We start from the raw sequence: 27,891 nt of genomic DNA, 5'->3' as shown, positions 1-27,891 counted from the left end.
TCTACAAATTGTAATTTTAGTAAAAATTTCAATTAAAACAGAATATTTAATATTTTATAAGTCACTTTCGTATTTTTCAATGTGAGCGAAAGGAAGATATAAGAACTTGTGTATAGAAATTATGCAAATTAGTAGCGATTAAATCATCATTATGATTATTTCTGTTAATAAATATAATTATTTTCTAATAATATACGTCTACAAACTGCAAGTTTGTTTTAAAAGTCTATTAAAATGTTATAATTACTATTTTAAAAGTCACTTTCGCTCACTTTCGTCAAAAATCTCACTTTCGTATTTTAGGCATACCAAAAAAATTAGTGGTGTACAATTTAAATATTTATACCAGTAGTTTCGTATATAAATTACAATTAATAACATAAATGGATCATTGCTTTATCATTATTTTTATAAAGAATAATAATTTATTGAAAGTTAAAATGTTAATTTAAATCGGTATATATCTATATTTAATGTTTTCAATTTGATTTAAATACGAACATGTGGTTTGAAAGCTAGGAAAGTCGGTCCAGGTTGACAAAGATGTTCTACAAATTCATTTAGTATTTTGGCGCATAAAATAGACCATACAAAATGTCAAGACACAGAAATGTTCGTTCTATGAACTATGAAGATGGTAAATATTGCTGTGTCAATTGCACTTCTTGGAGTGAGAGTAGTGGAAATAAACAGAATGTTGTGATAGTCAACTGCAATCTGGCAATTTGACAAGTTATTTTCCTTATTTTTTTTATATTTTATATGCTATTGTATAATCATGATAATGGGGCCTCATTACAATCCTTCACAGTTCCAAAATTTCATCTTCACGACTGAAAAGGATTGAGCTAGAACTCTGAAATTTTAAGATGCCTCTTTGCGCTTTGTCACAAATAAAAACATTTAAAAAACAGGCACTTTTATTCTGTACTGGCATGCGAGCAGTTCCCGTACAGAAGCAGTACCTGTATTTTTCATTTAAACGCTTGATTTTTACTTGCATTCTTCAAAAATTCATTTCAAATCAAGCAGATACATAAACGAGACAAAATCTAAGTGTCAGTTCGGCAGTACGTATATAAAGTCTCATTTTAAATCACTTTCACCTGTGTGTCGTCAAAACGTGACCTTGTTTTCTCTGGGGGATTCCGTCCTTGCGCGCATGCGCAAAAATACTTACACGTGAGGCTTGTTAAAGGGTTTTCCACTAATACCACCTGTTTACAAATAAGTAGGCAATGTGATGTAAACTTTTTTTTTTTTTTTTTTTTTTTTGAGGCCCCAACTGGGTAACCCCGTTTATTTACCCCGTAATAGGTATGAGAGGGTCGGGGTCATCCCTCTGATACCTTACATGATATCTACATAATATTTAAATTATCATCTATAATAATATTTTTTATATAATTATAATATACATTATATTCAAACATTCAATCAATTTTCATATAATATGTATAACAATTATGTATGATAATGTATTATGCAACAGCTTCAAAACAAACAAAGAATATTGGTTTGGGGTAAATTGATTTAGTGTAGCCTATTAGTTTATTAAAGTTCTTACAATTTGCCATCCTTCCTTTACATGTTTGGTCAAATTTGTATTTTTGTAAATATTCCACGCCAATTTAAGACTATTTTTAAAACCAGGTATTGTAGGTAACACGATTTTTCTCTTTGACAAATAAATATATCTTTTCAATTCTAAAAACAAAATATCATATTTAAAATCATTAACTTCAGAACCTAAAATAAATGATTTACAATTAAAATTATCATCCAAATTATCTATCTTGTCTTTCAGATATTGAAATAACAATTGAATTTTTGGACATTCCAAAAATAAATGCAACAGAGTTTCCTCTTGGCAATTGCAAAAAGTACACATTTTACTATTGACAATTTTCATTTTGAATAAAAGTGAGTTTGTTGCTAAAGTTCTATGAATTATTCTTGTCTGAAACCACTGAATATAGGAATCTTTGGTACATTTAAATACATAACTATATATTAAATTCCAATTTATATCAAAATTTGTAAAAAATGAGTTCCATTTTTCTTGACATGTTGGTACATCTTGATTTCTAACTAGAATTTCATAAACATACTTTTTGTTATTTTGTGTAATTAAAATAGGTTTTATATAACAACTCATAATAGGGTATTGAACATTAATAAAATCTTTACAAATAGAAATGTTAAGCTTTTATGTATATAATAATATTGCTTTTTTCAAACTATGATATTGTAAAAAATTTACTTGTTTTTGTGTCACCTGCTCTAAGTAAGTTAAATCTACAAAATCGCCTTGGGGATTAATAATATCATTAACAAATCTGGTTCCTTTTTGTGATGTAAACTTGTTTAATTATCAGAATGTTGACCAATATTACTATATATAATAATTTTATGGCTTTGATGCCTAAAATATCATGCATACAAGCATGCTATTGCATGTGAATGCGTTGGGGTAACGGTACCGGGTAATTGATACCCGCGTTTAGTCTAAGCTCTATTTCCTGAATTACATCTATTTATCTCTTAGATAATGGTCTGTTTAACAATTGTAAATGAAAAATAGGTCCGATATAATAAAATTGTATAATTATAATGGGTTAGATTTTATGTACGGGAACTACTTCTCTTCATACAAAATAATGGATAATTTCGGTACCACATATGAGGCCTCATAAGTAAGGGTTATACTATGTTTAGAACATTATGGAATTTCCATAATTTGTCTGACGAGCTGAATATTGATGTGTAACATTCAAATTTTGGTGAGTGAGCGTAATAAAAAATAATGTTTAAGTAACTGTGATTTTTGTACGGGAACTGCTCGCATGCCAGTATGCCTAAACACCAAATATGAATTCATATTCGCGAATGTGAACGGGAGTACCAGATATGAATATTATTTTCTTAAAATCAGCTCTTGGGTTTACTTACGTCAACAGAGACTATTTATTACTTGTATCGTATGTATTTTAATGAAAGAAAATAAATTCTGATCTTTTGGTTGTAAATTACTTACTGTGACCAAAAAGTTACCCGAATATGAATGAGAATGACGAACATGAACCTTACTATTTAAACAGTATATAAAATAGCTCACAAAAGTATAGAAATAGATATTTCAAACTATAATTTGAAAGCAAGCATTGTTTTAACATAGATGACAGTTTAAATTTGCTTAGTAATTTAGTTACTGTGACTCGCTATATTCGTGACAGAATAAGAACGAGGATACTGAATATGAATATTAAATAGATATAAATGAACTTTGTCTGAAATAGTTTCGTAAACAAAGACTAATATTATATACTTGCATCATGTCATTGAATGAAATTTAATGAATTTAATGCATTGGTTGCAAATTATTGTGACCAGAAAGATACCAGAATGACAAGAATATAAAATATGAACATTAATTTGATACTGTATACATGCATATAAAAAACAACGCTTATAAAATATACTAATTATGCTTTAATTTTTCAAGTAACAAATTTTCACTATGGTATAATATTTGACCCTATGCCAAAATTTTATGAAAGTAATATTCATATTCGATATTCTCTTCATATTCGCGAATATTAATTCATATTCGGTATTTAGTCATACCCCTTTTACTTAACATATTTTTTATAAAAAGTATAAGTAAATGTTTTGTTGAGAAAGCATTTATTTATTTAGTATTCACTAATAATTGGGTTATAGAGGATATATGTTTTTGTCTTTGGATACAGTGTTGCATCTAGGCTGCGCGATTGCGCCATTTGAGTATTTTTTATGCAGATCGCGCATTTTAATTAAGTCAGTGCGCGCTAAGTCGCACATCTGACGATCTTTTCAACTAAATTCAGTTTATCTTCATCGTATCATAAACGCTTCAGCCATGTTTGTTTTCACTCATGGTTATGACTAAATCGCGTGTAGCAGCCGACTGAGTCATCTCACGTGTGTTTTGTAGTATTCGTCAATATTTTATTTTTTCTACTTCCGTTTTTGAGCGGACCATAACTGTCAAAAATGCCTGAACGTAAAATAAATGAATTCTTTTTCAGTATGTCATATTGTAAGGTAAATGTATGTCCCCCACATTTTTTTCAAATCCCCCACATTTTTCAATTGAGTGGGGGACAATCCCCCATAATTTTGAAATTCTAGATGCAACACTGTTGGATAGGCATTAACAATTCAATCAATTTGCTTGTTTCGGAACTTTTTACAGTGTCTTATGATTATTCTATTGTAGAGTATTATGACGAGGATGACATGTATGGTCACTCTGTAGAAGATAACTACTGCATCTCACCAGGAACGGGTAAGCCTTCTATTAGATGCCCCTGGATCAATAGACTTTATATATAGTAGAGAGGAATAAAGCAATGCCTTACCATAAATATTTAACATATGCCTAAACTTTATATAAGTCCTCTTTAAGATACATCCTTTTATCATCCTATACTATTTCTATATGCCCGAAAGAATTTCGGGCATATTATGTTATACCCCCTGGCGTCCGTCCGTCCGTCTGTCCGTCCGTCCGTTAGCAATTTGGTTTCCGGAGCATAACTTAAGTTCCATTCGGCCCATAACATTCAAACTTCATAGGATGATTGCCCATATTGGGTAGAAGACCCCTATTGATTTTGGGGTCACAAGGTCAAAGGTCAAGGTCACTATCACCTTAAAACTAAAAACAGTTTCCGGAGCATAACTTAAGTTCCATTTGGCCCACAGTGTTCAAACTTCATAGGATGATTGTCCATAGTGGGTAGAAGACCTCTATTGATTTTGGGGTCAAAAGGTCAAAGGTCAAGGTCACTTTTACCTTTAAACTGAAAACAGTTTCTGGAGCATAACTTCAGTTCCATGTGGCCCACAGTGTTCAAACTTCATAGGATGAATGTCCATATTGGGTCGGAGACCCCTATTGATTTTGGGGTCACAAGGTCAAAGGTCAAGGTCTCTATTACCTTAATACTGAAAACAGTTTCCGGAGCATAACTTAAGTTCCATTTGGCCCACAATATTCAAACTTCATAGGATGATTGTCCATATTGGGTAGGAGACCCCTATAGATTTTGTGGTCACACGGTCAAAGGTCAAGGTCACTATTACTTTAAAACTGAAAACAGTTTCTGGAGCATAACTAAAAACTGAAAACAGTTTCTGGAGCATAACTTAAGGTCTATTTGGCCCACAATATTCAAACTTCATAGGATGATTGTCCATATTGGGTAGAATACCCCTATTGATTTTTTGGTCACAAGGTCAAAGGTCAAGGTCACTATTACTTTAGAACTAAAAACTGAAAACAGTTTCTGGAGCATAACTTAAGGTCTATTTGGCCCACAATATTCAAACTTCATAGGATGATTGTCCATATTGGGTAGAATACCCCTATTGATTTTTGGGTCACAAGGTCAAAGGTCAAGGTCACTATTACTTTAAAACTGAAAACAGTTTCTGGAGCATAACTTAATCTATTTGGCCCACAATATTCAAACTTTATAGGAGGATTGCTATTGGAAGGAGTTAATACTTTATTTAATTTATGGAATGTCTTACAAATGCTTCATCCTTTATATAAAAAAAACCACTTTCGGGCATATAATGCTCCGCCTAGCGGTGCTCTTGTTATACTAGTAATTTAACTATTTTATTTATTTCTATTCTGTTGCGTAGCTGCACAGTTTACATTCAACCGAGAACGAAATGTTGCTCTGTCAAACTACATGGATGAGCAAGGTGGGATCCCGGAGGAAGACGAGGGTGACGATACAGACGAGGGAACACCCCGCACCCAGCATCGAAGTTCCCTTGATTATACTCGACCAAAGCTCACTGATGTTGATGAAGGTATTTCATCACTAGCGATGAAACACTATCTAACATGACTGTTTCTATATTTTTATAGATCCCAAAATTTTCAGCGGATTTTGAACTGTAACATGTTTAAAGGTACCTCATTGAAAATTTAAGAGGACCACATTGTAATTTATTCTAGTAAAACATTTTGATATACAAATATTGAAACAAATTTATTTAAAGGGAAAGGAAAATTCATTTCTTAACCTTACATTTTCTTGTATAGTGAGTAACTCTTAAAATATAATGAACACAAAATGTTTTAAAGTATAAAATATTTTAGTCCATTACATGGTGTTTAGCTCAACATTTCGAAGATCAGGGAGAGTAATTGTACTCGCCCAGACATCAGCTTCACACTTTGGTAATGTTTTTGTGTGCAAGTTTAGTATCTTAAATACTTCTGGAGGGAATGGGTTTAAACTTCACACACTTATGGGAGAGCATAATTAAAAGTCTCAGTCCAAGGCCCATAACTCTAACATGCCTTTTGACAATTTAGGCCCTTGTTGAACAAAAAAAATCTACATTATCCAGGTATTACTATCAAGCAGGTGGGAAAAGTCACTCAAGCATGCTGTCTTACTGACAGCTCTTGTTTAACCTTACACTTTGTAAATATAGTATATAATTCTTAAATGAAGGCAAAATGCTTAAAAGTATTAAATATTTTACTCTCTTTTAGGGCATTTATATTTTACTTTATATGTTGCTCTTTTATGGTAAAATAAATTCTTTGTTTTGTGCATTTTTCAGCAAAGTTAAATTCTGTGCTGGAGGAAGTTAGAAATGTCATAGGAGAAGCTGTCCCAGAGGGTGTCATGGTGGACACAATTATGAAGCATAACTTTAGTGTCGAAGGATCCCTTAATGAGCTCCTTAATCAGCAAGGTAATTTTACATGTATAAAATAAGGTGAGAAAGTGAATTTTAGAGAGTTGCTTTCAGCACATTTGTTTTGTGAAAAATTGATTTCTTATATGGTGAATTATGTAAATCATATAATAATAAGAGAATTTCATATTAAAATTCTTCAGAAATATGTTTGTTCATACAAAATGACTGAAAATTAAATTGACCATTGTCATAAAGTATGTAAGCAGTGATACGACTATCCACGATTGAGATTACCCTGCAATTAAGACCAGTCGCCACTTTGGTCCAGTCCCAATGGTAGTCATAGTTGAGAGCTTTTACCTCTACTGTTGTCAGACTGATTTGATGGCCATTTTGTTTCTAAGGCATTTTTATTTCATATCAATTTTTATCATCATGTGACCTACAGAAATTTCTATAAATATCCTTCAGAATGTATCAGCAGAGTGGGGCAGTCTTTTATATTCTACAACAAAAACGGTCCATATGGCTGTTCATAAAGTCTTTATGACCATAATAGTGTTTCTGTTACTTTGAATCCATTCAGGCATGAAATTTCAGGAATAAGGATTTTAATTGATTAATCCTGTATAGTCTTAGAAGACAAACTTTTACTGTGAGATAATGCTCATAAATTATCTTGTTAGTGCAGTCAAAGGCTAACTACTATTTAATTTAATAGGTGTTAACCAGTTACTGTACTAAGGTGACCATTGTTGTTGTTTTCAGAAGCACCAAAACCGCAGAGAGAACCGAGGAGAGAAAGGAGGAACCGATCACAAGGTAGGAGATCTAACACTTCATTACTTGCTTTTCCAATATGCTTAATGACAGCTACATTATGGTTTAAACTCCATTTAATGTCTTATCTCTTACCACACCAAAATATCTTATCTGGACTTGTTGAAATACCATTCATCAATTTTAGGGAAAATTTCAAAATATGTACTGACTAAATAGTATAGAGTGCAGAATATGATAACACAGCATGGGTGTGCCGGCTGATCTTGGTCTGTATTGGACGCATGGGTAGATTCAGTTTCTGATAGCTGGCTAAAGGTTAATACAAATATCAAGCTGGACTCTTACTTTTGGCTAAATTTTGTTGTTCTGTGAAGTATACAATTAAATTGAAAGCAAAACATGTGTGCTTAATTTCCAACAGGAATTACATTATATTGTTATCTTTTTGAAGTGATTTAGTAGATGTTAATATGAGCAAATTCAATATATTCCAGTGACCATTGCTTAACAGGTGCCTTTTTTCTTTCATATCCTCTCTCTTCACTTTGGTGCATGATGTGCAAATTCCAATCCAATCAACTATGATGCCAATACAACCATTCTCATCATGTGACCTGTGTTCATCATGTGATTTGATCATGTGACCCGTGTACATCATGTGATTTGATCATGTGACTTGTGGTAAATCTATGGCTCATGTAAGGTAAGAACTTGATGATGAGACAGAAATTGATTTTTCTAGTAGTTTTCAGGACAATGTTTTCTCTTACATTCCACATAGTTTACAGGGTGTTATGAAGTTTGGGGAAAGTGCTTCTCCCCAATCCCCATCTTTTTTATTGCAGGAAAAAGCTGTTTTAGATAATCGCCTTGTATCTGGAAAAAACAAAGAGCACTGTGCATCCGGTTGTCATTCCATACAATGTTCTAGTAAAATTTCTCATGAAGATGTAAAAAACATTTCACAAGGTACTCTCAAGAATTGTAATGCTCAGGATCAAAAGCGTGAACTAGAATCAAATTCAGGGAATGAAAATATTCAAATTGGCTCTCAGTCACAAGTTCAATCATTAAGTCATACAGATATAAAACATTCATTGTCATCATTGATTAACATGCATGGTATTAGGAACAAAGGAACAGAACAAAATGTTAATAAGGAAGAAAAGATCAAGATGCAGCAAACTTTGTCTGGCCTAGCGAAGAAGCATTGTGGAAGCAACGTTTCCCCTGCAGCTCAACAAAGTCAGCAATCATTGTCTTGTGTTTCAGGCAACCATCTACACAATAATAATTCTTTATCCGAAATGGTAAAATGTAACTCAGATAACTCTTCCTGTTTATTAGGACCAGCTGAATCTCAATCAGGTTCTTCACTATTGTCAGGACTAGCTAAAACTCAATCCAGTTCTTCACCTTTGTCAGGATTAGCTAAAGCCCATACAGATAACACATCACCTTTGTCAGGAATAGCTAAGGCTCATTTAATTAACACTTCTCCTTTGTCAGGACTTGCTAAAGGTCACTTACATGGCACATCACCATTGTCAGGATTAGCTAAAGCTCAGTTAAATAACACTTCACCATTGTCAGGATTAGCTAAAGCTCATTTAGATAACACTTCACCCTTGTCAGGACTAGCGAAAGCCCACTTAGATAGCACATCACCATTGACTGACTTAGCTAAAGCTCAAACCAGTTCTACACCAGGATTAGCTAAAACTTCGCTAGATAACATTTCACCATTGTCTGAATCAGCTAAAACCCAGTTAGGGTCTTCACCATTGTCGGCCTTAGCTAAAGCAGATTTTAAAAGTTCTCCTGTAGGAATGTCATTATCTCAGCTTGCAGAAGCTCATGGTGTAAAGAAGACAACAGTGACAACTGTCAGGGAAAAGAACATCTCTGAGAACAAGGAGAACCATGATGTACTGAAGCCAAACTCGGGATCTATGTTATCTTTCAAAAATAAAGGTGACAAAGATCAGATTATGCTGTCGTTGAGTAGTTTAATAGAGAAACATGGAACTACTGAAACTGCTGGCACAAATGTTAATAGATCCAGAAAAAATGAAGAAGCTGAACTCGGAAGCCAAGCCTCTGCAAGCCCTAAAGGTTTATCCTTGGCAGATCTTGCTAAGAAAAAGAATCCTCAAGTACTGAAGGAAACAAAAGGCATTGCCAAAATAAAAAAAACAAATTTGTTACTTGAAGGTGATGATACTAAAGAATTGTCTGAAGCTAAAAAAGATGTGAAATCAACCAATAGTGCTAAAGTGGAATTTGTAGATGTTGACTTAATAGAGGAGAAGTTTATATGTTTAGATGATCTACAACTAGAGCATTTCAAGAATTACTTGAAAGATCCATCCAGTATTGGAAATGCTCTCTCTTTAAAGGCTGGTGTTAAACCAGAGGGAAAGAGAAGAAGGAAATACAAGCAGAAGAAATTTAGTTACAGGTGTCAAATGAAAGGTTTGAGAGAGGTGCTGCAAGTTGAAATGAGCAAGATAAAACCATTTGACTTCAGTACGCCGTCACCTGATGATATCATTAAACTGAAACAGAAGCAAGCTTTTAATAGGAACGGTAAATGAAAAGAAAGTTAAGGAAGGAGATAACAGTGTGAACAAAGACGTTGATCTCAAGACCATATGCCATAAAGTAGTTGGATAATGTAATATATTTATAACTGAACCAAGGAATTAATTTAATTACATTGACAGTGTTGGATTTTTTTCCTAAATGTTGCCATAATCGGAGACCTTTTTTATGTATTTATTACTGTGCAGTGTTTTCTTTATGTATTGTTTTGACTTCTGAGATAGGTTTTCTGTATTGTTCGTGTGCTTTAATGTCAAGCATGTTGGTTGTCTATTAGTCATAAAAACTCTTCCATCAGCATTTTATTATGAAAGAAAGTGCATCTTGTTAACTTCAATACAGATTGCAATGATACTTTACAGGTATCAGTAAACACCCCAGTTCTAGATAATTAAGCTTTATTGCCAGAGTGGTTACAACCAATTGCCTCTCAGTGCTTTGGATACAAAATTAACAGAGATATATATGTTGTGAATCATTGCATTGTGGTCATTCCCTTTGAGTGAAAATAGTCCCCGTCTTTGATTTCATTTTGCATTTTCTAGCATCCGAATCTTTTACAAAAGTTACATGAACAGAAAAGGTGAAAGCTAAGCTATTTGGTCAAGTCACATTGTCTAGCAGGTGTCATCAAAATTTATATGAAATATGAAAAGTCAGGGACCTGTGGTCAAAAAAAGGTACTGCTCTAATGTTTTTTTCTCTCCATTTACTTAGAAAAGTGATTAAGGTCATTTTAGTCCTTTTGTCACTTTTGACAGTGAAAAGAAATTGCTAAAGAAGTGAAAACATTTGTTGTGAAATAATACTTTCCTGACCAGAATTGTTTTAAAGCTGCCATGTACCTAGAAGTTTTTTTACAACTTGAGGAATACATTCATATGTATAATTTGTTTCATATATAGCGGCCTAATGCTCATGTCATGATGTCAAAAATGTGTATAAATGTTATATTGTTTTGCTTTTTGAAAGTTACTTACGTTTAAGTTTAAATTTTCTCTACGCATATATAGTATGATAAAAGGAAGAATACGCAAGCATGCTATTCAGGTAAATTGTATCGCTTTCGTTGATTGTGTAAAGCTGTATGCAAACTATGTGGAAGATAAGACTGCGAAGAGTTGTATTGTGGAAAATGCTACTTGAAGATAAATTGAGAGATACAATTATTCAGAATAGCACACACACTTGTGCAATATTCTCTGTTATACACAACATGAAAGATATACATTCATATTGGGCACTGATATTGTAGAAATTTCTCTTACCAGGGCCAAAAAACCCTTCTTTGTAGAGCCGAATGTTGGCTGCTTCCCCAACCAAACTAGCCTCTTTTTTTCCCCAGTTTGGTCCTCAAAATTCCCCAGTCTTTTGAAATTTCCCATAGAATTTAGAACAAAATTAAATGATGGTGTTGAATTAAGGTCTTTTACTGCCTTATAAGTATTTCCCAGTGCTTTTTGCTTTTCTATTTTGAAGAACTTGTTTAAAGTTTGTGTTAAATTTCAGACCCCTTTTCCCAAAGTATGCCAAAATCACACATATTTTCCCCAAGAAAAAAAAGGCCAAGGCCCCTTCCCCAAAAATGGTGTTTTGGCCCTGCTTACATATGTATGTATGAATTGACTAGTAGCATTTTAAATTTACTAAAAGTAAAAAATCAAAATCTCTTTGAAATTACTGCTTATATTTATTTTTTATACTCTATGATTATAAACTCATTTGGTAAAATTAGTTTTTTTTACTCTATGCTTAATTAGAATTGGAATTGTTCTAGAACAGTATGAATTTCTTGATTTTGATTCCTTGATCAAACTTTGTATAATAAAATACTCTTTATTCATTGTGCATGTATATCACCATTATGTATGTAATATTTAAATGTGGAATTGTGGATGGATTTTTTTGTAATCAAAATATATTTTTTAAAGAAATTATCATTTTTAATTGATGAAGTTTGGGTTTATTTTGTATTGTTGGGTTTATTTAGTAAGTTAACGATCACAGACAATGAAATGTTCATATTTCAGAATTGTCTTCAAAATTTATTTAGATTTTATTAATCATGTTTTGAAATATAGGTCTCTTTTTTTCTGAAAAATAGTTACTTATTTTCTATGTACTATAATGAATTATGTTTTTATATTGATGAATTGTTGATGTTTTCCAAAAATGAAATATTATTTTTGTATTTTTACAATTTTGTAAATATTGTGGTAATATATCCTTTGTTGTATATGTATATAAATAAATGTAAAAAAAGAAAGAAATTGAAGTCTTCATAAATGATATTTATGTGAAAGTGGAATGTAACTATGAATGATTCTATGTTTACTTGTTGCACCAATTGTCTATGTAAGTCATAATGACCCAAATTTTTCCATCAAAAGTAGCCGCTGCCTCCATGAGGCCAAAACTGAAAACTACTTGATAAGCTTACAAATTAATGACAGTTTCATACACATAACTTTGTTTCTGTTTCTTTAAGAAAATCAAACAATTTTCAGTTATAATTAGTAGCAACTTCACACACTTCTCAAAAAATAGAATAAAAGAAGCAGAATGTTTTATAGACGGTTGAATTTGTTGGACATATCCTCGATATTGCAACTAAAGGTTTCCATGACTGAGAAAATTAAGTCGCTGACTTCAAACCACTTGCCCTTCACCACTATGTGATCAAACCCTGCCAGGGAATTTAGAATCTTTCATTTGTGGAAGCTATCCAGCTAGCTTACAGAAGGTTGATAGTTCTACTCAAGTGCTGGCTTTTGTCTGAAATAATGCACAGAAGGGTAAAAAAAAACCCCTTCTATTGGATTATATATCTATCAGTAGAGTTGAAAGTCACCATATGACAGTGTTAGAATGACTTTTAACCCAACCAAGTTTGAAAAATCTCTTTTGTTTCTAACTACATCATGACCATTATATTTATGGAAATATGCTTAGTTGATCATTTTGATTTGTCTTCCTTTCAAACTGTGGTAAGTATTTTCTTTCTGTAATATTGAATTTATTAAATATCAATATTATTCACTGTAAATTTGTATTTAAAAAACAACCCCAAGTTTTTAATAAAGCAGATGTTATTACATATGAAAAAACAAAACTTTCAGAAAAATAACAGTTTTACATGAATACTTCTTGATTATTTTTAGTGAAATTAAATGTACAAAATTGTGTCCACTAGCAGCTACTTAGTATTTATTTCTCAGAATTATAAGTTTAAAAGGGGAGCATACTTTAATTATGTGGTCTGTTATTAGATCAAAGGTTAAGGTCACAATAACAGTGTGATAAATCTTTGTTGTATCAATAACTTGAATGGAAGAGGCCCATGTTTGTAAAACTTGATAATGGCATTGCCCATTGCCACCAGATGACCCCATTTGATTTTGAGGTCATTAGGTCACAGTAGTGTAGTCCTTGTCTCATGAATAACTTGAAAAGCAATAGGCCAAAGTTTGTGAAACTTTATAAGGGCAGTGCTGATGACCAATGACTGACTTTGAGATCATTAGGTCAAAGGTCAAGCTATTAGTGACTGTAAAATCCTTGTACAATCAAAAACTTGAGAAAAAAGAGGCCTATGCAACTTAGTATACAAAATGCCCATGGTCAGTTGATGACCCCTTTGCATTTTGAGGTCTTTAGGTCAAGGTCACAGTGACAATGTGTCAAATTCTTGTCCAGTCAATAATAACTTAAGAAGTTATAAGCCTATGTTTGTTAAACTTTGTAGGGGCGTTGCCCTTGACCCTTTTAATATTGATATCATTTGTTCAAGGTCACAGCAACACTTTAAATGTGAAATGTACGTCTTATCAATAAATTTTCTTCAGTTACAGGTTTGTGAAACTAGAGTTACAATATTACTTATTGATATGAAATGGAGTAGGGGAATAAGCGACATAAAAAAATACATGTACATTGTAATTTTAGTTGATTACAAATTTGACAGTACAAGTATTAAAAAATTGGTGATACCATTGTGAGATATAGGTCCTTATAAAAAACAACATATGTTTGGTCACTGGTTATCACTTAAGTAGGATTCATGTGTAAGTAAGTACAACGTATAGAATAAACAACAAAAGAAACACATTATTTATATTGTTTATTTCAGGAGGTAATGCAAATACAGAGTCATCAAAAAACCTCCCAACAGCTTTTGTTACTGGCCCTAGTCCTACTGTGATACTTAAAGAACCTCCAAAACAGAGAGTTAATGACACTAACTCTGTCAAAACATCTAATGTAACAACTGCAAATAATGTGAATCAGACAACTAAATTATCTAGTGAACCAGTCCCTCTTAAAACTCAAATTAACAACCAGTCTGTTAATTCTAAAGATAACAGAAATACAACTTCATCTGTGACTTCAGAACCAGTGAAAGGTTCAAAAGTTAGTGATATACCTGACGGTTCTAAAGGAGATTTTAATTCAGAAAAGTCTTCAAAAGATACATTAAATGTAGATAAAGCAACAGAAAGTAAAGATCAGCTCTCCACTCCCAAGAAAGAAAGGTTTATACCTCCTCTACCTAAAAGTTCTTCAAAGTAAGTATTTGTTTTTTATTTACAGATAGAAATGCCTTTTTCCATTTTATAGCAATTCTGTTGCCATCTTAGCTTAATAGAGAGAGCATGGGATTAGAAATCTAGTCGTCACTGGTGCAATCTTCGGGCAAAGCAACATTGCTCTGTGGCAATAAACTCTGGACATTGAATCCAATGGTCATTTGTCTCTCAATGCTCATGAAAGAATAAAAATGGGATAAATGAATGGTCATTTTGCAAAGACATTGGAACTACCGGTTAGTTATCCATGAGGGCAAGTTGTCTGGATTGTCCAAAGAGATATTGACCAAAAATAAGCTTAAGTTGCCACAGACACCAGAAGATGAAATAAAACAAACCATGGCAGCTCCTAATAACTTGTAATATTTTATCTAAAAGGTTTGCATAATATTGCTAATTTTATACATACATTGTACTATCAATAAAAATGGAAGAATGTTTTAAAGAGAAGTTTAATACAGAAAATTAACCCTTGCCATACTAAATGACAAAACTGCCATTTTTTTGGAAAATTTCAAAAATGTGTATTGACTGAATATCCAAAAGTGCAGACCATGATCAGACTTCATGTATGTGTTGCACTCGGATCACAATGGCAACATCAGTTACCTCCAGCAAGCTAAGGCCAGTACGTAGCTGGAAACAATAAATCCACACAAAAAATATGATAATTAATTTGACGAAGCTGTTCCATATTTTCAGGCAAAAAACAGAGAAGTATGATCTGAAAGAGGAATACAAAAAACGTGCTGTAGGAAAGGACATGCTTAATATGGTTGTGATAGGTAAGGAATGATTTTGTTCATGGTATGATATCTTATCTAATGTGAAGTTTCTCGTTGACAATTAATGTTGTACTTTGAGGGTAATCGTCATTTATAATTGTCCCTCATTACTGAATCAGAAATCATGTGGTATTTATTATTCTTTGGTCACTTGCAGAGAAATTGGTTATTACTGGTTTAAAAATTCAGGAAAGCATATAAGGTGGACTGACTGCTGAGATAAGATTGAAAAATGTATTAATGAGCATAAAACCTGAAAAAAAACAAAAACTTACAGGTACCTTAAGTTAAGTGAAAACAAGAGAAGATTTGCATACAAAATAAACGATTTATGACATTAATATTTTGATATACATTTTTCAGGCCATGTTGATGCAGGAAAGAGTACATTAATGGGGCACTTGTTGTATCAATTAGGCAATGTTAACCAGAGGGCAATGCATAAATACGAACAGGAGTCCAAAAAACTGGGTAAAAGTTCATTCGCATATGCCTGGGTATTAGACGAGACAGAGGAGGAAAGGTATTGGAAGGTTTTTTTATCGTCTTTTTTTCCGACTTTGCTTTACTGACGTGAAACTTTATACATATAAAATTCAAATGAATGTAGTTTCAACAAATTGCTTCACCGCTGCATTAATTTTGAGTCAGATTTTTCCAGCTCTTTTTTTTTTTTCTCAATTTTTTATTTTTTTATTTTGCCACTAAACCAAATACATGCCAGTCAGAAATCATGTGGGATTAGTAGTCAGTCACTTATGTAAAAATTGGTTATTACTGGTTAGTTATACACGAAAGTTGGTTAGGCTTAGGGCCAGCTGAAATACTACCAAATATGATTTGAAATAATGAAATTGGTGAAATATAGACAAACGATAAAAATGTTCCAATCTTATTTTTTCTTCTCTCAGAAACATTTACAAAGTTTTTGTCTGTTTCTTTTATGAAGTTTATTTTCCTACAGCGTATTACTTTGTAGGAGACATTTATCATTTAAGGAAACAAATCCTGGAGATGAAATTTAGAGCAGTATTAATTTGACAAGTAATATATTTAAGGGCAAGAGGAGTTACGATGGATATTGCTCAGACAAAGTTTGAAACTACACAAAAAATTATCACACTGCTGGATGCTCCTGGACATAAAGACTTTATCCCAAATATGATCACTGGTAAGTCAATTCTTCGTTCAAAAACTCAAATAATATTATGCAAGTTGACCTTTAAACTGTTTATAGCAGCATGCCTCCAGATTAATGCTAATTTTCATGAAAATTTTGAAAAATGTAATTAAAAGTGTAATAACGTGACATGAACAAACATTTTAACAAAATATTTTACACATTGTAAACGGCTTATACAATTCACGTAAATTACCAAAATATGCTAAATTAACCCTTACACCATTAGTCATGCAATGAAAATATGGTGATAAATACTACAAAATAAGTAACAAATTGCATGCATCATGTAAATTATTATTTGAATCTTTATACTTTTCTTAAAATCTTAGTAAATTTTTTTTCAATTTTGATATTCTTGAAATATTTTGGCTCTTCTGGAGGCATGCAGCTGACAGTGATTAGCCAACAGTATAAAGCCAGAAGAGCTTGCACATGCTTGCAATCTAACCACACCCTGTACTGTTGGCAGCTAAATTTTTATTTTATTTTGATGAATACCGAAATCCCATTAGATTTAAATGGGCTGTTCCAAATTGTAAAAAATGGCATGTCATAAATGGCAAAATACAAATTCAGAGTTGATTTGAAAATGTTCAAAAATGGATACTTTTTGAACCAATCTGTCATGTATTTTTGAGTATTTATGAATTGATGGATGCTCATCAAAAGAAAGACTAGGGATGAAGCTTTCTGGACAATAAGTTTTATGCTTGGAAACAGAGTGTTTTATTCATGTGATAAACTTTAATTACAATTTACTTTTTACAAACAATATACAAGATATGAATATGTGAAATAGAATGAAATATACTGTTGTTGGTAAATTATTTGTGGCTGCTATTGTATTTGTTATTACCACAATATCTCTGTTACAGGGACGGCACAGGCGGATGTTGCAGTATTAGTCGTTAATGCTACTAAAGGAGAATTCGAGACCGGGTTTGAATCTGGTGGTCAAACAAGAGAGCATGCCCTCTTAGCACGATCATTAGGTTAACCATTTTATTCAAAGTATTTTTTTACCATTGTCAACATACAACATCTAGAATAGATTCACCATTTCTTAGTTTATTAGTTTATATTAATTTATTTTTTGTCCGATTGTGTTGGAGACTAGCTATAAGCTTATTGAAACACTCTCGAATCTGTTCCGAGAACCAACCAGTACTAAGCAATTCTTATAGATTGGGAAAATCATTTCTAGTGTTAAGATTGGAAAAATCATGAATTTTAAAAACTTCTTGAATTATAATTTAATGGATTTTATTTAAAAAAAGATTGATAAAATTATAAAGTAATAATTTTGCATATGTATATTTACTGAACTAGTAACTGAATGTACATGTTATTATTTTTTAACCTTTTACACAGGTGTGTCACAGATTATAGTAGCTGTAAACAAGATGGACACTGTAGGCTGGGACCCGGCTAGGTATGATGATGTGGTACGTAAACTTGGTCAGTTTCTCAAGCAAGCCGGGTTCAAGGAAGGTGACACATCATTTATACCAGTGAGTGGATTAGGGGGAGAAAATCTTGCCAGGCCAGTGAAGGAACCACAGCTCGCTGCATGGTACAAGGGCAATAACCTCATGGAACAGATAGGTGTGTATGTTAAAAAATTCTGCCAGTGAACTTCACATCATATTTGAGTTGCTTCACGACAAAACCAACATAGTGCGTTAGCGACCAGCATGGATCCAGACCAGCCTGCGCATCCATGCTGTTTGCTATCAGTTTCTCTACTTCTAATAGGGTTGGTAAGCGAACAGCATAGATCCTGATCAGACTGCGCAGATGCGCAGGCTGGTCTGGATCCATGCTGGTCGCAAACCCATATGTTGGTTTTGTCATGGCGCGGCTCATTTAAAGTATATAAAGTTATAAAGCTTATGCATGTAGTTTACAAAAATATTGTTTGAATGCTGAAAATGAATATCTTCAAAATACCTGCATGAAAGAAATAAAGTTTGTATAGTTTTAATAGCAGATGGTACATGCTTTTCATCATTGCTAAACAGTTAAAACCCTTCTTGAAATAGTATTATAATATTTTGTTCTCAAACATTTTATTCTGTTTATGTACAATATTCATGCATGTTAAATAAGTTGCAACTTTTTCAAAAACTGACCATATCATTCTGAAAACAGCAACTGAAATAGAAATTTAACAAAAAATATTTTAAAACAATGTAGCTATATACTCTTTTATGGCATAAAAAAACCCAACACACTGTTAAGATGAAGCAACTGAATCTGTTAAGATATGAAAGCAAATCTATCTTATTATATATTGGTGACAACTCATTGGATTTTTTTCTTTATTTTATGTTTTTAACATTAGAAACCTAAAATCATTCTGCCATTTTCATGATATTAAAGGTTTGAAACTCTCAATGTTTTGAATATAAGTTTTAAAAATGGTTCCTGAACAATACGTATATGTTATACATGTTTAAATACATTTTAAATTTGGTTATATATTTATAGCATTACATTTATTTATATTTTTTTCCTGTTTTATTGTAGATAAGTTTAAACCAGTGGCTCGACCAGTGGATAAACCACTACGTATAACTGTATCAGATGTGTTCAAAGGGATGGGTAGCGGGTATACAGTGACAGGAAAAGTTGTATCAGGCAGTGTTCAGATTGGAGACCGAGTGACCGTCATGCCAGCCAATGAATATGCTATGGTCAAAGGTATTATTATAATAATTTGAATAAAATTGCGATGCTGATATACATCCCACATTATTAGGATTTGATTTAAGAAATTTATTAAAAGCAAAGTCCACACAGCATTGGATTTGTAAATCAGGCATAGCTGGTTCAATCCTCGGGCTTGGCCAAATATCTTTGTGACATTTGGTCTTGTACATTAAGTCTAATTGGTCATTTGTCTCTTCTCTTTAATAAAAAAATCATGTGGGATTAGTAGTCGTTACACACCTCCTCTATTGTTTATGACAGGTCTATATTTTTCGGATAGACCTTTTTAAACAAAAGAAAGTCCGTTATGAGGTCTATCTTTTGCACGTGCACAGGTCTGTTCTAGTCAGACAGACCCGGTCACGAAAAACACGTGAAAAATAGACATGCCTATGCGTAGACAAAGAAAACATGAAATGCAATCAAAAATTGAAAATGAAAATAAAATGTAAATAAGTGATTGTTATAATAATCCTGTCTTACAAAGTCTGGATACATTCTTTAAAAAAAGATAATGTTTATTGCATGCACTTAACAATTATTCCAACATCTATATTAAATCTTTGAATAAAATAAATGGATAGCATATCAAAGTTAGGACACATCTAACATTTTTCTAATCGCGTCATTTTTCAAAGTTATAGTAATCTAAGCGCTTCTTCTGTCATTAAGTTCACAATATAACAAAAATGGATGCTTTAAGTTCATTTCTTTGAAACTATAACAGTTACCACCGCATACTAATCACGATTCTAAATCACCTAATCCGTAAAAAAAATTCAAAGTACATCATAAAAAATGTACCAAACATTAATATCGGAAAAAAAACATAACAAAAATATGTCCGTTTCATGTTTCATTTGTGATTCAAATAACGTCCATTTGATACACGCTTTGCCTGGGAAACCGCAGCTACCCACAGTTCATAGCAAAGTCCCTGGTAACATTCCAACTCTCTGAATCAATCAAATTGTTAAACCCCCCCACCCACCCCCAGCTTTATCCTGCCTTTCTATTCAACCGGCGAAAAATCAAAACCGATTTTCTCTCCTGAAAACTTCGAATCCAGGGCTTAGGTTCAAAGAACGTTAGAGATATTATCCAAACCTTGCTTATAGTGACATGCAGATACAAGTACTCAAAGTTGATTGGTCTACATTGGACTCATCTGCCATTAGTTATTAAAATATCGACAAAAACTTAATAATCTGCTATATAAAATATAATTTCGGATCTTGTATCTTACACTTGTCATGCAAGAATATACATGTGTAAGTCCTTCGTTTTCCCGGTGGGGGGGGGGGGCAAATATCCTAGAATTTGAAATGTCTGATACGAAATACTATCAACATAATTATTCATTCTTTTTCATAAATTCAATTACAGACCCATTCACTTTATTATTGACAAATTGCACATTTAGCTTTTTAGCTCGACAATTCGAAGAATATGAGAGCTATTGTAGTCGCCCCGGCGTCGGCGTCGGCGTCAGCGTCCGCGTCGGCGTCTGCGTTGGTTAAAGTTTTTTGTAAAGTCAAATATCTCAATTATTACTTGAGATATTCAATTGAAACTTACAATACTTATTTATAGTAACAAGCTACATCAGATTGACAAGTTGGATAACTCTGTCTACAATATTGACAGAATTATGCCCCTTTTTAACTTAGAAATTTTGGTTAAAGTTTTTTGTAAAGTCAAATATCTCAATTATTACTTGAGATATTCATTTGAAACTTACAATACTTATTTATAGTAACAAGCTACATCAGATTGACAAGTTGGATAACTCTGCCTACAATATTGACAGAATTATGCCCCTTTTTAACTTAGAAATTTTGGTTAAAGTTTTTTGTAAAGTCAAATATCTCAATTATTACTTGAGATATTCATTTGAAACTTACAATACTTATTTATAGTAACAAGCTACATCAGATTGACAAGTTGGATAACTTTGCCTACAATATTGACAGAATTATGCCCCTTTTTAACTTAGAAATTTTGGTTAAAGTTTTTTGTAAAGTCAAATATCTCAATTATTGCTTCGGCGTCTGCGTTGGTTAAAGTTTTTTGTAAAGTCAAATATCTCAATTATTACTTGAGATATTGAATTGAAACTTACAATACTTATTTATAGTAACAAGCTACATCAGATTGACAAGTTGGATAACTCTGTTGGTACAATATTGACAGAATTTTTTTAACTTAGAAATTTTGGTTAAAGTTTTTTTGTAAAGTCAAATATCTCAATTATTACTTGAGATATTCAATTGAAACTTACAATACTTATTTATAGTAACAAGCTACATCAGATTGACAAGTTGGATAACTCTGCTACAATATTGACAGAATTATGCCCCTTTTTAACTTAGAAATTTTGGTTAAAGTTTTTTGTAAAGTCAAATATCTCAATTATTACTTGAGATATTCATTTGAAACTTACAATACTTATTTATAGTAACAAGCTACATCAGATTGACAAGTTGGATAACTCTGCCTACAATATTGACAGAATTATGCCCCTTTTTAACTTAGAAATTTTGGTTAAAGTTTTTTGTAAAGTCAAATATCTCAATTATTGCTTGAGATATTCATTTGAAACTTACAATACTTATTTATAGTAACAAGCTACATCAGATTGACAAGTTGGATAACTCTGCCTACAATATTGACAGAATTATGCCCCTTTTTAACTTAGAAATTTTGGTTAAAGTTTTTTGTAAAGTCAAATATCTCAATTATTGCTTGAGATATTCAATAGAAACTTACAATACTTATTTATAGTAACAAGCTACATCAGATTGACAAATTGGATAACTCTGCCTACAGTATTGACAGAATTATGCCCCTTTTTAACTTAGAAATTTTGGTTAAAGTTTTTTGTAAAGTCAAATATCTCAATTATTGCTTGAGATATTCAATTGAAATTTAAAATACTTTTTTATAGTAACAATGTACATCAGTTTGCAAAATTGCATAACTCTGCCTGCAATATTTGCAGAATTATTTGCCCCTTTGAAACTTAGAAATTTTGGTTAAAGGTTAAAGGTCTTCAAATATATTTACTTGAAACTTTACACATGCACCTAGGGTCATAATTGGAGGGTCATAATTGTATGTCACTGACCAAGTTCCATAACTCTATCTTGCATTAAGGCTGATTCATATCCCCTTTTCTACTTAGTCTCTTGGTTTATGTTTACATGCAAGTTTTACATATCTCAATAACTATTAAAGATATTTATTTAAAACTTCACAAATGCATTAAGGGTCATAATTGTAGGTCACTGACAAAGATCCATAATTCTATCTTGCATTTAGGCTGATTTTTCCCCCCTTTTTCAACTTAGAAATTCATGGTAAAGTTTTGTTTGTAAGCTGTTATCTCAATAACTACTGAAGGTTTTGTGCCTTTTTTGGGACAATTTTATGCATTCGTAATAATAAAGCAGTGATTTACTTGATAAAACATCTTAATAACAAGCCTTTGTACCTTTTCTGTCAATTTTATTTATTCATAGGTAATTAGTATTATTATACTCAATAAAGCACCTTTGTGACATTACCTTCCAAATAGTCAAGCCAATACTGTATAATTAGACTCTCTCTAAGACCTATAACATGAATTTATAGAAAAAAATTAGCCCTTTTGTGAACTTAAAAAATTTAACATTATCAAGGCTCTTTTACTATCAAGCAATTAGAATAGTCGAGCGTGCTGTCCTACCGACAGCTCTTGTTTATTATTATTTTAAAGGGAAAAACAATATTAAATGCAAATTATAAACTATATTTAAGCAGAACGTTGATAAAAGCTTACCTGTTTATATGCGCTGTGTTAAAAAATAATCTTTGTGCATTACATCAAATGTTTCGGATCAGCCATTGCTCAAGCCAATAGTTTGACGGTGTGTAAGTTGGATATCGGCCTCGTACATCAATCTTTCTGTTTAGGAAAGACCTGGTCACGAATTTCATGAAACACCTCGAGTGCTACGCGCTATCGGTGTCACATAAAATTCGTGACCAGGTCTTTCCTAAACAAAAAGACCTCGTACTCGGTCGATATCCTATACGAATTGGTTATTTCTTGTCTGTTTATCCAAGAAAGGTGATGTAAGTGGACCAACTGCCAAGATATGACCAAACACTTGTTAAAAAATATGCGTAGAAAAACAAACAAATGAAAAAATAAATAAGTAGTTACTGTAGTTACAAACCACAATTGTGATTGATTGATACATAACAAGGTATGATTATATTTTAATATGTTATATAGCCAGTTGTCCTATTTGAGTTGTTACATAACAAACGACTATTTATTCTATGGCATATAACATCCAAAAATCTTTAAAGTGTTATAAATATAGTTATTATATATACACAGGTATAGGTATCAATGATGAAGCTGTGAACTATGCATTTGCTGGAGACAGTGTCAGTGTGGTCATTACTGGTATAGATATAACCCATGTTAGTGTAGGTAAGTACAATGTATATATTGCTATATTAACCCTCTTGCTAGATAGATAGATGGGATAGATGGGCTGTCTGTGGCTGAGTGTTTAAGGTTGCTGACTTTAAACCGCTTGCCCCTCACCACTGTGGGTTTGAATCCCGACAAGGACTTTGGATTCTTTCATGTGAGGAAGCTATCCATCTAGCTTACAGAATGTCGGCGGTTCTACTCTGATGCCCTTCCGTGTATAATTTCAAGCATGAACAGTCTTCTTTTACTAGCTGGAAAGTTGCTATTTCACCTAAACTGTGTTGGTGTGACATAAAACCTGATATGCCTTTCCCAGTAGTGAAGTGCTAAGCCAGTCTGCACTTCTTTGCAGTGTGACCCTATACTGTACTTTGTTTAAATTTAACATTTACATTTCAAAATTCATTAAATTTATGTCAGAAAGGGATAGGTCTGATCTATTATACAAAGTTTAGCATTGTGACAATTAATACATTATCAGAATGATTGTTAATTTTCTTAATCTGAAATATTTTCTGGAATAAATGAACATTTACTGCATGAATTTATAATTTTATATTGCATAAGCTATAAGTCTTAAATGGTAATTCCCTTGCAATAATTGGGAGTAATAAATCTTTGTTCCATCCAGTTACATTTTCTGCGGATAATCCCAAGTAAATTAGCTTGAATGATTGAAAATATCTTGCTCCAAAGTGAATTTTACAAGTAAATTTCAATAATTATAACACAATGAGCTTTTGGTATGCACTTTTATTTAATTGAGAATATTTGTATGTGGTTTTAATTTATAAGACCTATGTAAATGATTGGTGTGATATGATTACTTTGAAATTAATATTACTTTATTACAGGCAGTGTTTTATGTGATTCAAATAACCCAGTCATATGTGCAACGCGGATTTTAGCGAGAGTCGTGCTCTTCAATCTTGAAGTACCTATCACGAGGGGATTTACCGTAAGTCATCTTTTCCTGGCTGGTTCTTATTGCGATAAAATTCATAGAAGTCAAAAAAATTTAAATAAGAAGCTGTAGTTAAATTGTAATTTCGTAAAGTTTAAATAAATGCTAATAAGGTAAATAAGTAGAATATTATTAAGTCAATAATAACTGGATTTTAATGCCATTGTTGCATAGTTTTGTTGAAATATTGACTTTAAAGTATTTTTTAATGAACAGCATTTTTAACTACTGTATATGGACACATAATTCAGGTGAAAAATAAAATGTTGCTTTTTCTGTTAAAATACATCAATAAATCACTAAGATTGTGACATTGTCTATGTTACTTGGAATTCATCATAAAAACAACAAAATAAAATTTTAAAAAAAACAAGGAAAAAACAACCGGATAATCATAGAAAACAAATAGAAAATAACTTCTAAACTGTTCATAGTTGTACGATTTTTCTTGCAGGTTATCTTCCATTACCAAACGATGAGTGAACCAGCTATTGTGAAGAAACTGGTCTCCCAACTCAACAAGAGTACAGGAGAAGTTGTCAAAAACAAGCCAAAGTATGCATATTAATTGTCTACTTTCTAACATAAAGTAACTTTCTGTAACTTATTGTCGTGCAGATCTACTAATATCAGTTCAATTTCATTGAAAAAGATGATTCCTTGTTTCACTGCATTCATAAAAAATTTGTTTGAGCCAAAACATAGAAAAAAATCCATGTGCTGACAAATTTCTACAACTTTTGCTTAAATCGGACTCTCATAAAATTAATTATTTGTGAAAGAAGGCTTTGTTCTAAAATCTTTACTGTTTTCAAGGTATTATTTATCAAAGAAAAAAATTGCAGGTAGCGTTTATATCTTACCACTCTTTACATATATGGATCATAACTTATTTTTTTATCAGATGTATGTTAGGAGCTTCTTGTCTCATGTATAATAATTTTTGCTCCCTGAAATTCTTCTATAGAGGATATTGTTTCCAGTTTATCCTTCTTGTCTTTGTCGCACTTGCCAATCAGTAAATTGCACTTGTTAGACAAGGGCCATAATTCTGAAAGCAATATTTATGGAGTTATGCCTCTTTTTGATGTAAAGATTTTCTCAGACAAGCATTATCTCTGCATGCGCTGCTTTTGTTCTGATACATTGTAAAATGTATTTGAGCCGTGTCAGGACAAAACCAACAGTGCGTTTGCGACCAGCATGGATCCAGACCAGCCTGCGCATCCGCGCAGTCTGATCAGGATCCATGCTGTTCGCTTACAAACCCTATAACAAGTAGAGAAACTGATGGCGAACAGCATGGATCCTGATCAGACTGTGCAGATGCGCAGGCAGGTCGCAAACCCATTATGTTGGTTTTGTCATGACGCGGCTCATTTGTTGATTTTTCACACTGTTAATATTTTGTGTATACAGATGTTTAACAAAGAACTCTAGTGCTGTGATAGAACTGGAGTATGAGAGACCGGTATGTTTAGAGCTTTATAAAGACAACAAGGAGCTGGGCAGGTTCATGTTGAGATCTAGTGGTCACACCATAGCTGCTGGTCTAGTAGAAGGGGTTAGTGTTCCTGATCTTATATAATGTTTTACTTCTTATTTGAATATAGATAAAGGAATCAGTATTATAATTAATGAATAGGGTTATGGAGTAAGATATTTATTTAGCTTGTCTGTTTTGAGCGATTATGATTGCTGTGTTGTTGTTTTTGTCATGCAAAGCCTTTAATGTAGCTCATTATTCAAATATTTCAAAAATTATAAAGATGAAACTTGGCACACTTGCTTGCCATGACAAGGTTGTTAGACAAGGGGTATAATTCTAAAAACTATATTAGTGGAGTAATGCCCCTTTTTACCTCAGATATTTGTTATTGTCAAAATTGGTTATTGATAGTGGTTGCCCTTAACAGACGAGCATTAACATTGCATGCTCTTGTTTAAGTAGATGGTTATAAAATCTACATCAGATTTGAAATTGTTAGAGTGGAAAGACATTTTGATTAACGTATATGCGTAAGCTTTCAAGTATGAAAGAAGATTATGTAAGCTTGGTGATAGGCTATATAATACTATATAATTGGTCTTTGAATCATCTTCTAATAGAAATTCTCAATTGACCTCAGTAATGTTGATTGGACTACACACCAACTTATTAGCCACAACTTTTTGAGAATCCTTGAACAGTAACCAATTGAATATGTGTAATGGAGATGCCTATTTAAGAATTTCCAACTGTCCATTCAAAGCTAAAGGGATTTCAATATCAAAATACAAAAAAAAAACAAAAAGCATAGCTAGTCTAGAAAAAAATTGAACAGGACTTAATAGGTTACTTCAGTAAATGTGATATGAATGCATAACATGCACTGCTCTTTCCAGCTTGATTAAATTGTAATTATGTTGTTATGCATTCAGTTTGTGAATGAGTCCTCTCTATATGATTTGAAATAGTACACTTTACATAGTACATATATTTTCTTTGTTAAATTATGTCAGGGTTGTGAATGTGATGTACACAATATAAATCTGGCATCATTTAGAAGAGGATTTATAGATATCTCCATTAAGGCTTCTTTCAAAATATTGTGTTCTTATTTTAATTGAAAAAAATGCTTATTTTATATTCTTTATTTATTTTGAAGGTTCTGAAGACTAAAACAGGGTATGTAGGGGAAGAGGGACAACTGTGAAAAAGTGTGAGGATATATGATAAAAATACAAACTGGTTACATGACAGTTTTACTTGAGCTTTTATTCCAAATGGTGCAATGTGTTTTGCTTTACTTGCAAAATTAAAAAAAAAATTAAAACATTTCAGAGTTGTTTTCCGATTTCTTGAGACTTGAGTGTGCATATTTAGCTCAGTAGGGAGAGCACAATGTTTTTAATCAGCGTTTTTTATGTTTGATCCTGGAGGGAGGAGAATTTTTTCTGTGACAACTGATCTTGGAAGTCAAGTCGTTTAGTTATTTCTCTTTCACAGGTGATTCAGAAATCATGAGGAATTAGTAGTGGGTAACTTGCCCAGAATTTGGTAATTGCTGGTTAGTTATCCAGAAAAG

General features: G+C 32.3%; 1 protein-coding gene across 3 annotated transcripts; it reads left to right on the top strand.

Annotated features, from left to right (window-relative positions):
- The first annotated feature begins 477 nt into the window (after nucleotides 1–477).
- Nucleotides 478–27,639, top strand: LOC132724560 (HBS1-like protein). 3 transcript variants are annotated; one of them, XM_060709456.1, is made up of 17 exons: nucleotides 478–637; nucleotides 4,262–4,330; nucleotides 5,698–5,871; nucleotides 6,637–6,771; nucleotides 7,486–7,539; nucleotides 14,237–14,669; nucleotides 15,393–15,475; nucleotides 15,839–15,998; nucleotides 16,534–16,646; nucleotides 17,534–17,650; nucleotides 18,030–18,263; nucleotides 19,188–19,361; nucleotides 23,758–23,853; nucleotides 24,714–24,817; nucleotides 25,278–25,378; nucleotides 26,243–26,387; nucleotides 27,472–27,639. In XM_060709456.1, the coding sequence occupies exons 1-17, from the start codon at nucleotides 595–597 to the stop codon at nucleotides 27,517–27,519; spliced, it is 2,283 nt and encodes a 760-aa protein (XP_060565439.1). In that variant the 5' UTR covers nucleotides 478–594; the 3' UTR covers nucleotides 27,520–27,639. The 3 variants fall into 3 exon arrangements, with proteins under 3 accessions (XP_060565439.1, XP_060565433.1, XP_060565428.1); XM_060709450.1 differs by having other exon boundaries at nucleotides 14,234–14,669; XM_060709445.1 differs by lacking the exons at nucleotides 14,237–14,669; nucleotides 15,393–15,475; nucleotides 15,839–15,998; ... (7 more) ...; nucleotides 26,243–26,387; nucleotides 27,472–27,639 and adding an exon at nucleotides 8,209–10,701.
- The last annotated feature ends 252 nt before the right edge of the window (nucleotides 27,640–27,891 follow it).

The sequence above is a fragment of the Ruditapes philippinarum genome, unplaced genomic scaffold (genome assembly GCF_026571515.1).
Source record: "Ruditapes philippinarum isolate M1 unplaced genomic scaffold, ASM2657151v2 ctg1432_1_1_1_1, whole genome shotgun sequence".
Taxonomy (NCBI): domain Eukaryota; kingdom Metazoa; phylum Mollusca; class Bivalvia; order Venerida; family Veneridae; genus Ruditapes; species Ruditapes philippinarum.
The sequence above is the reverse complement of the archived record's forward strand: the minus strand, read 5'-3'. Positions and strand labels throughout refer to the sequence as shown.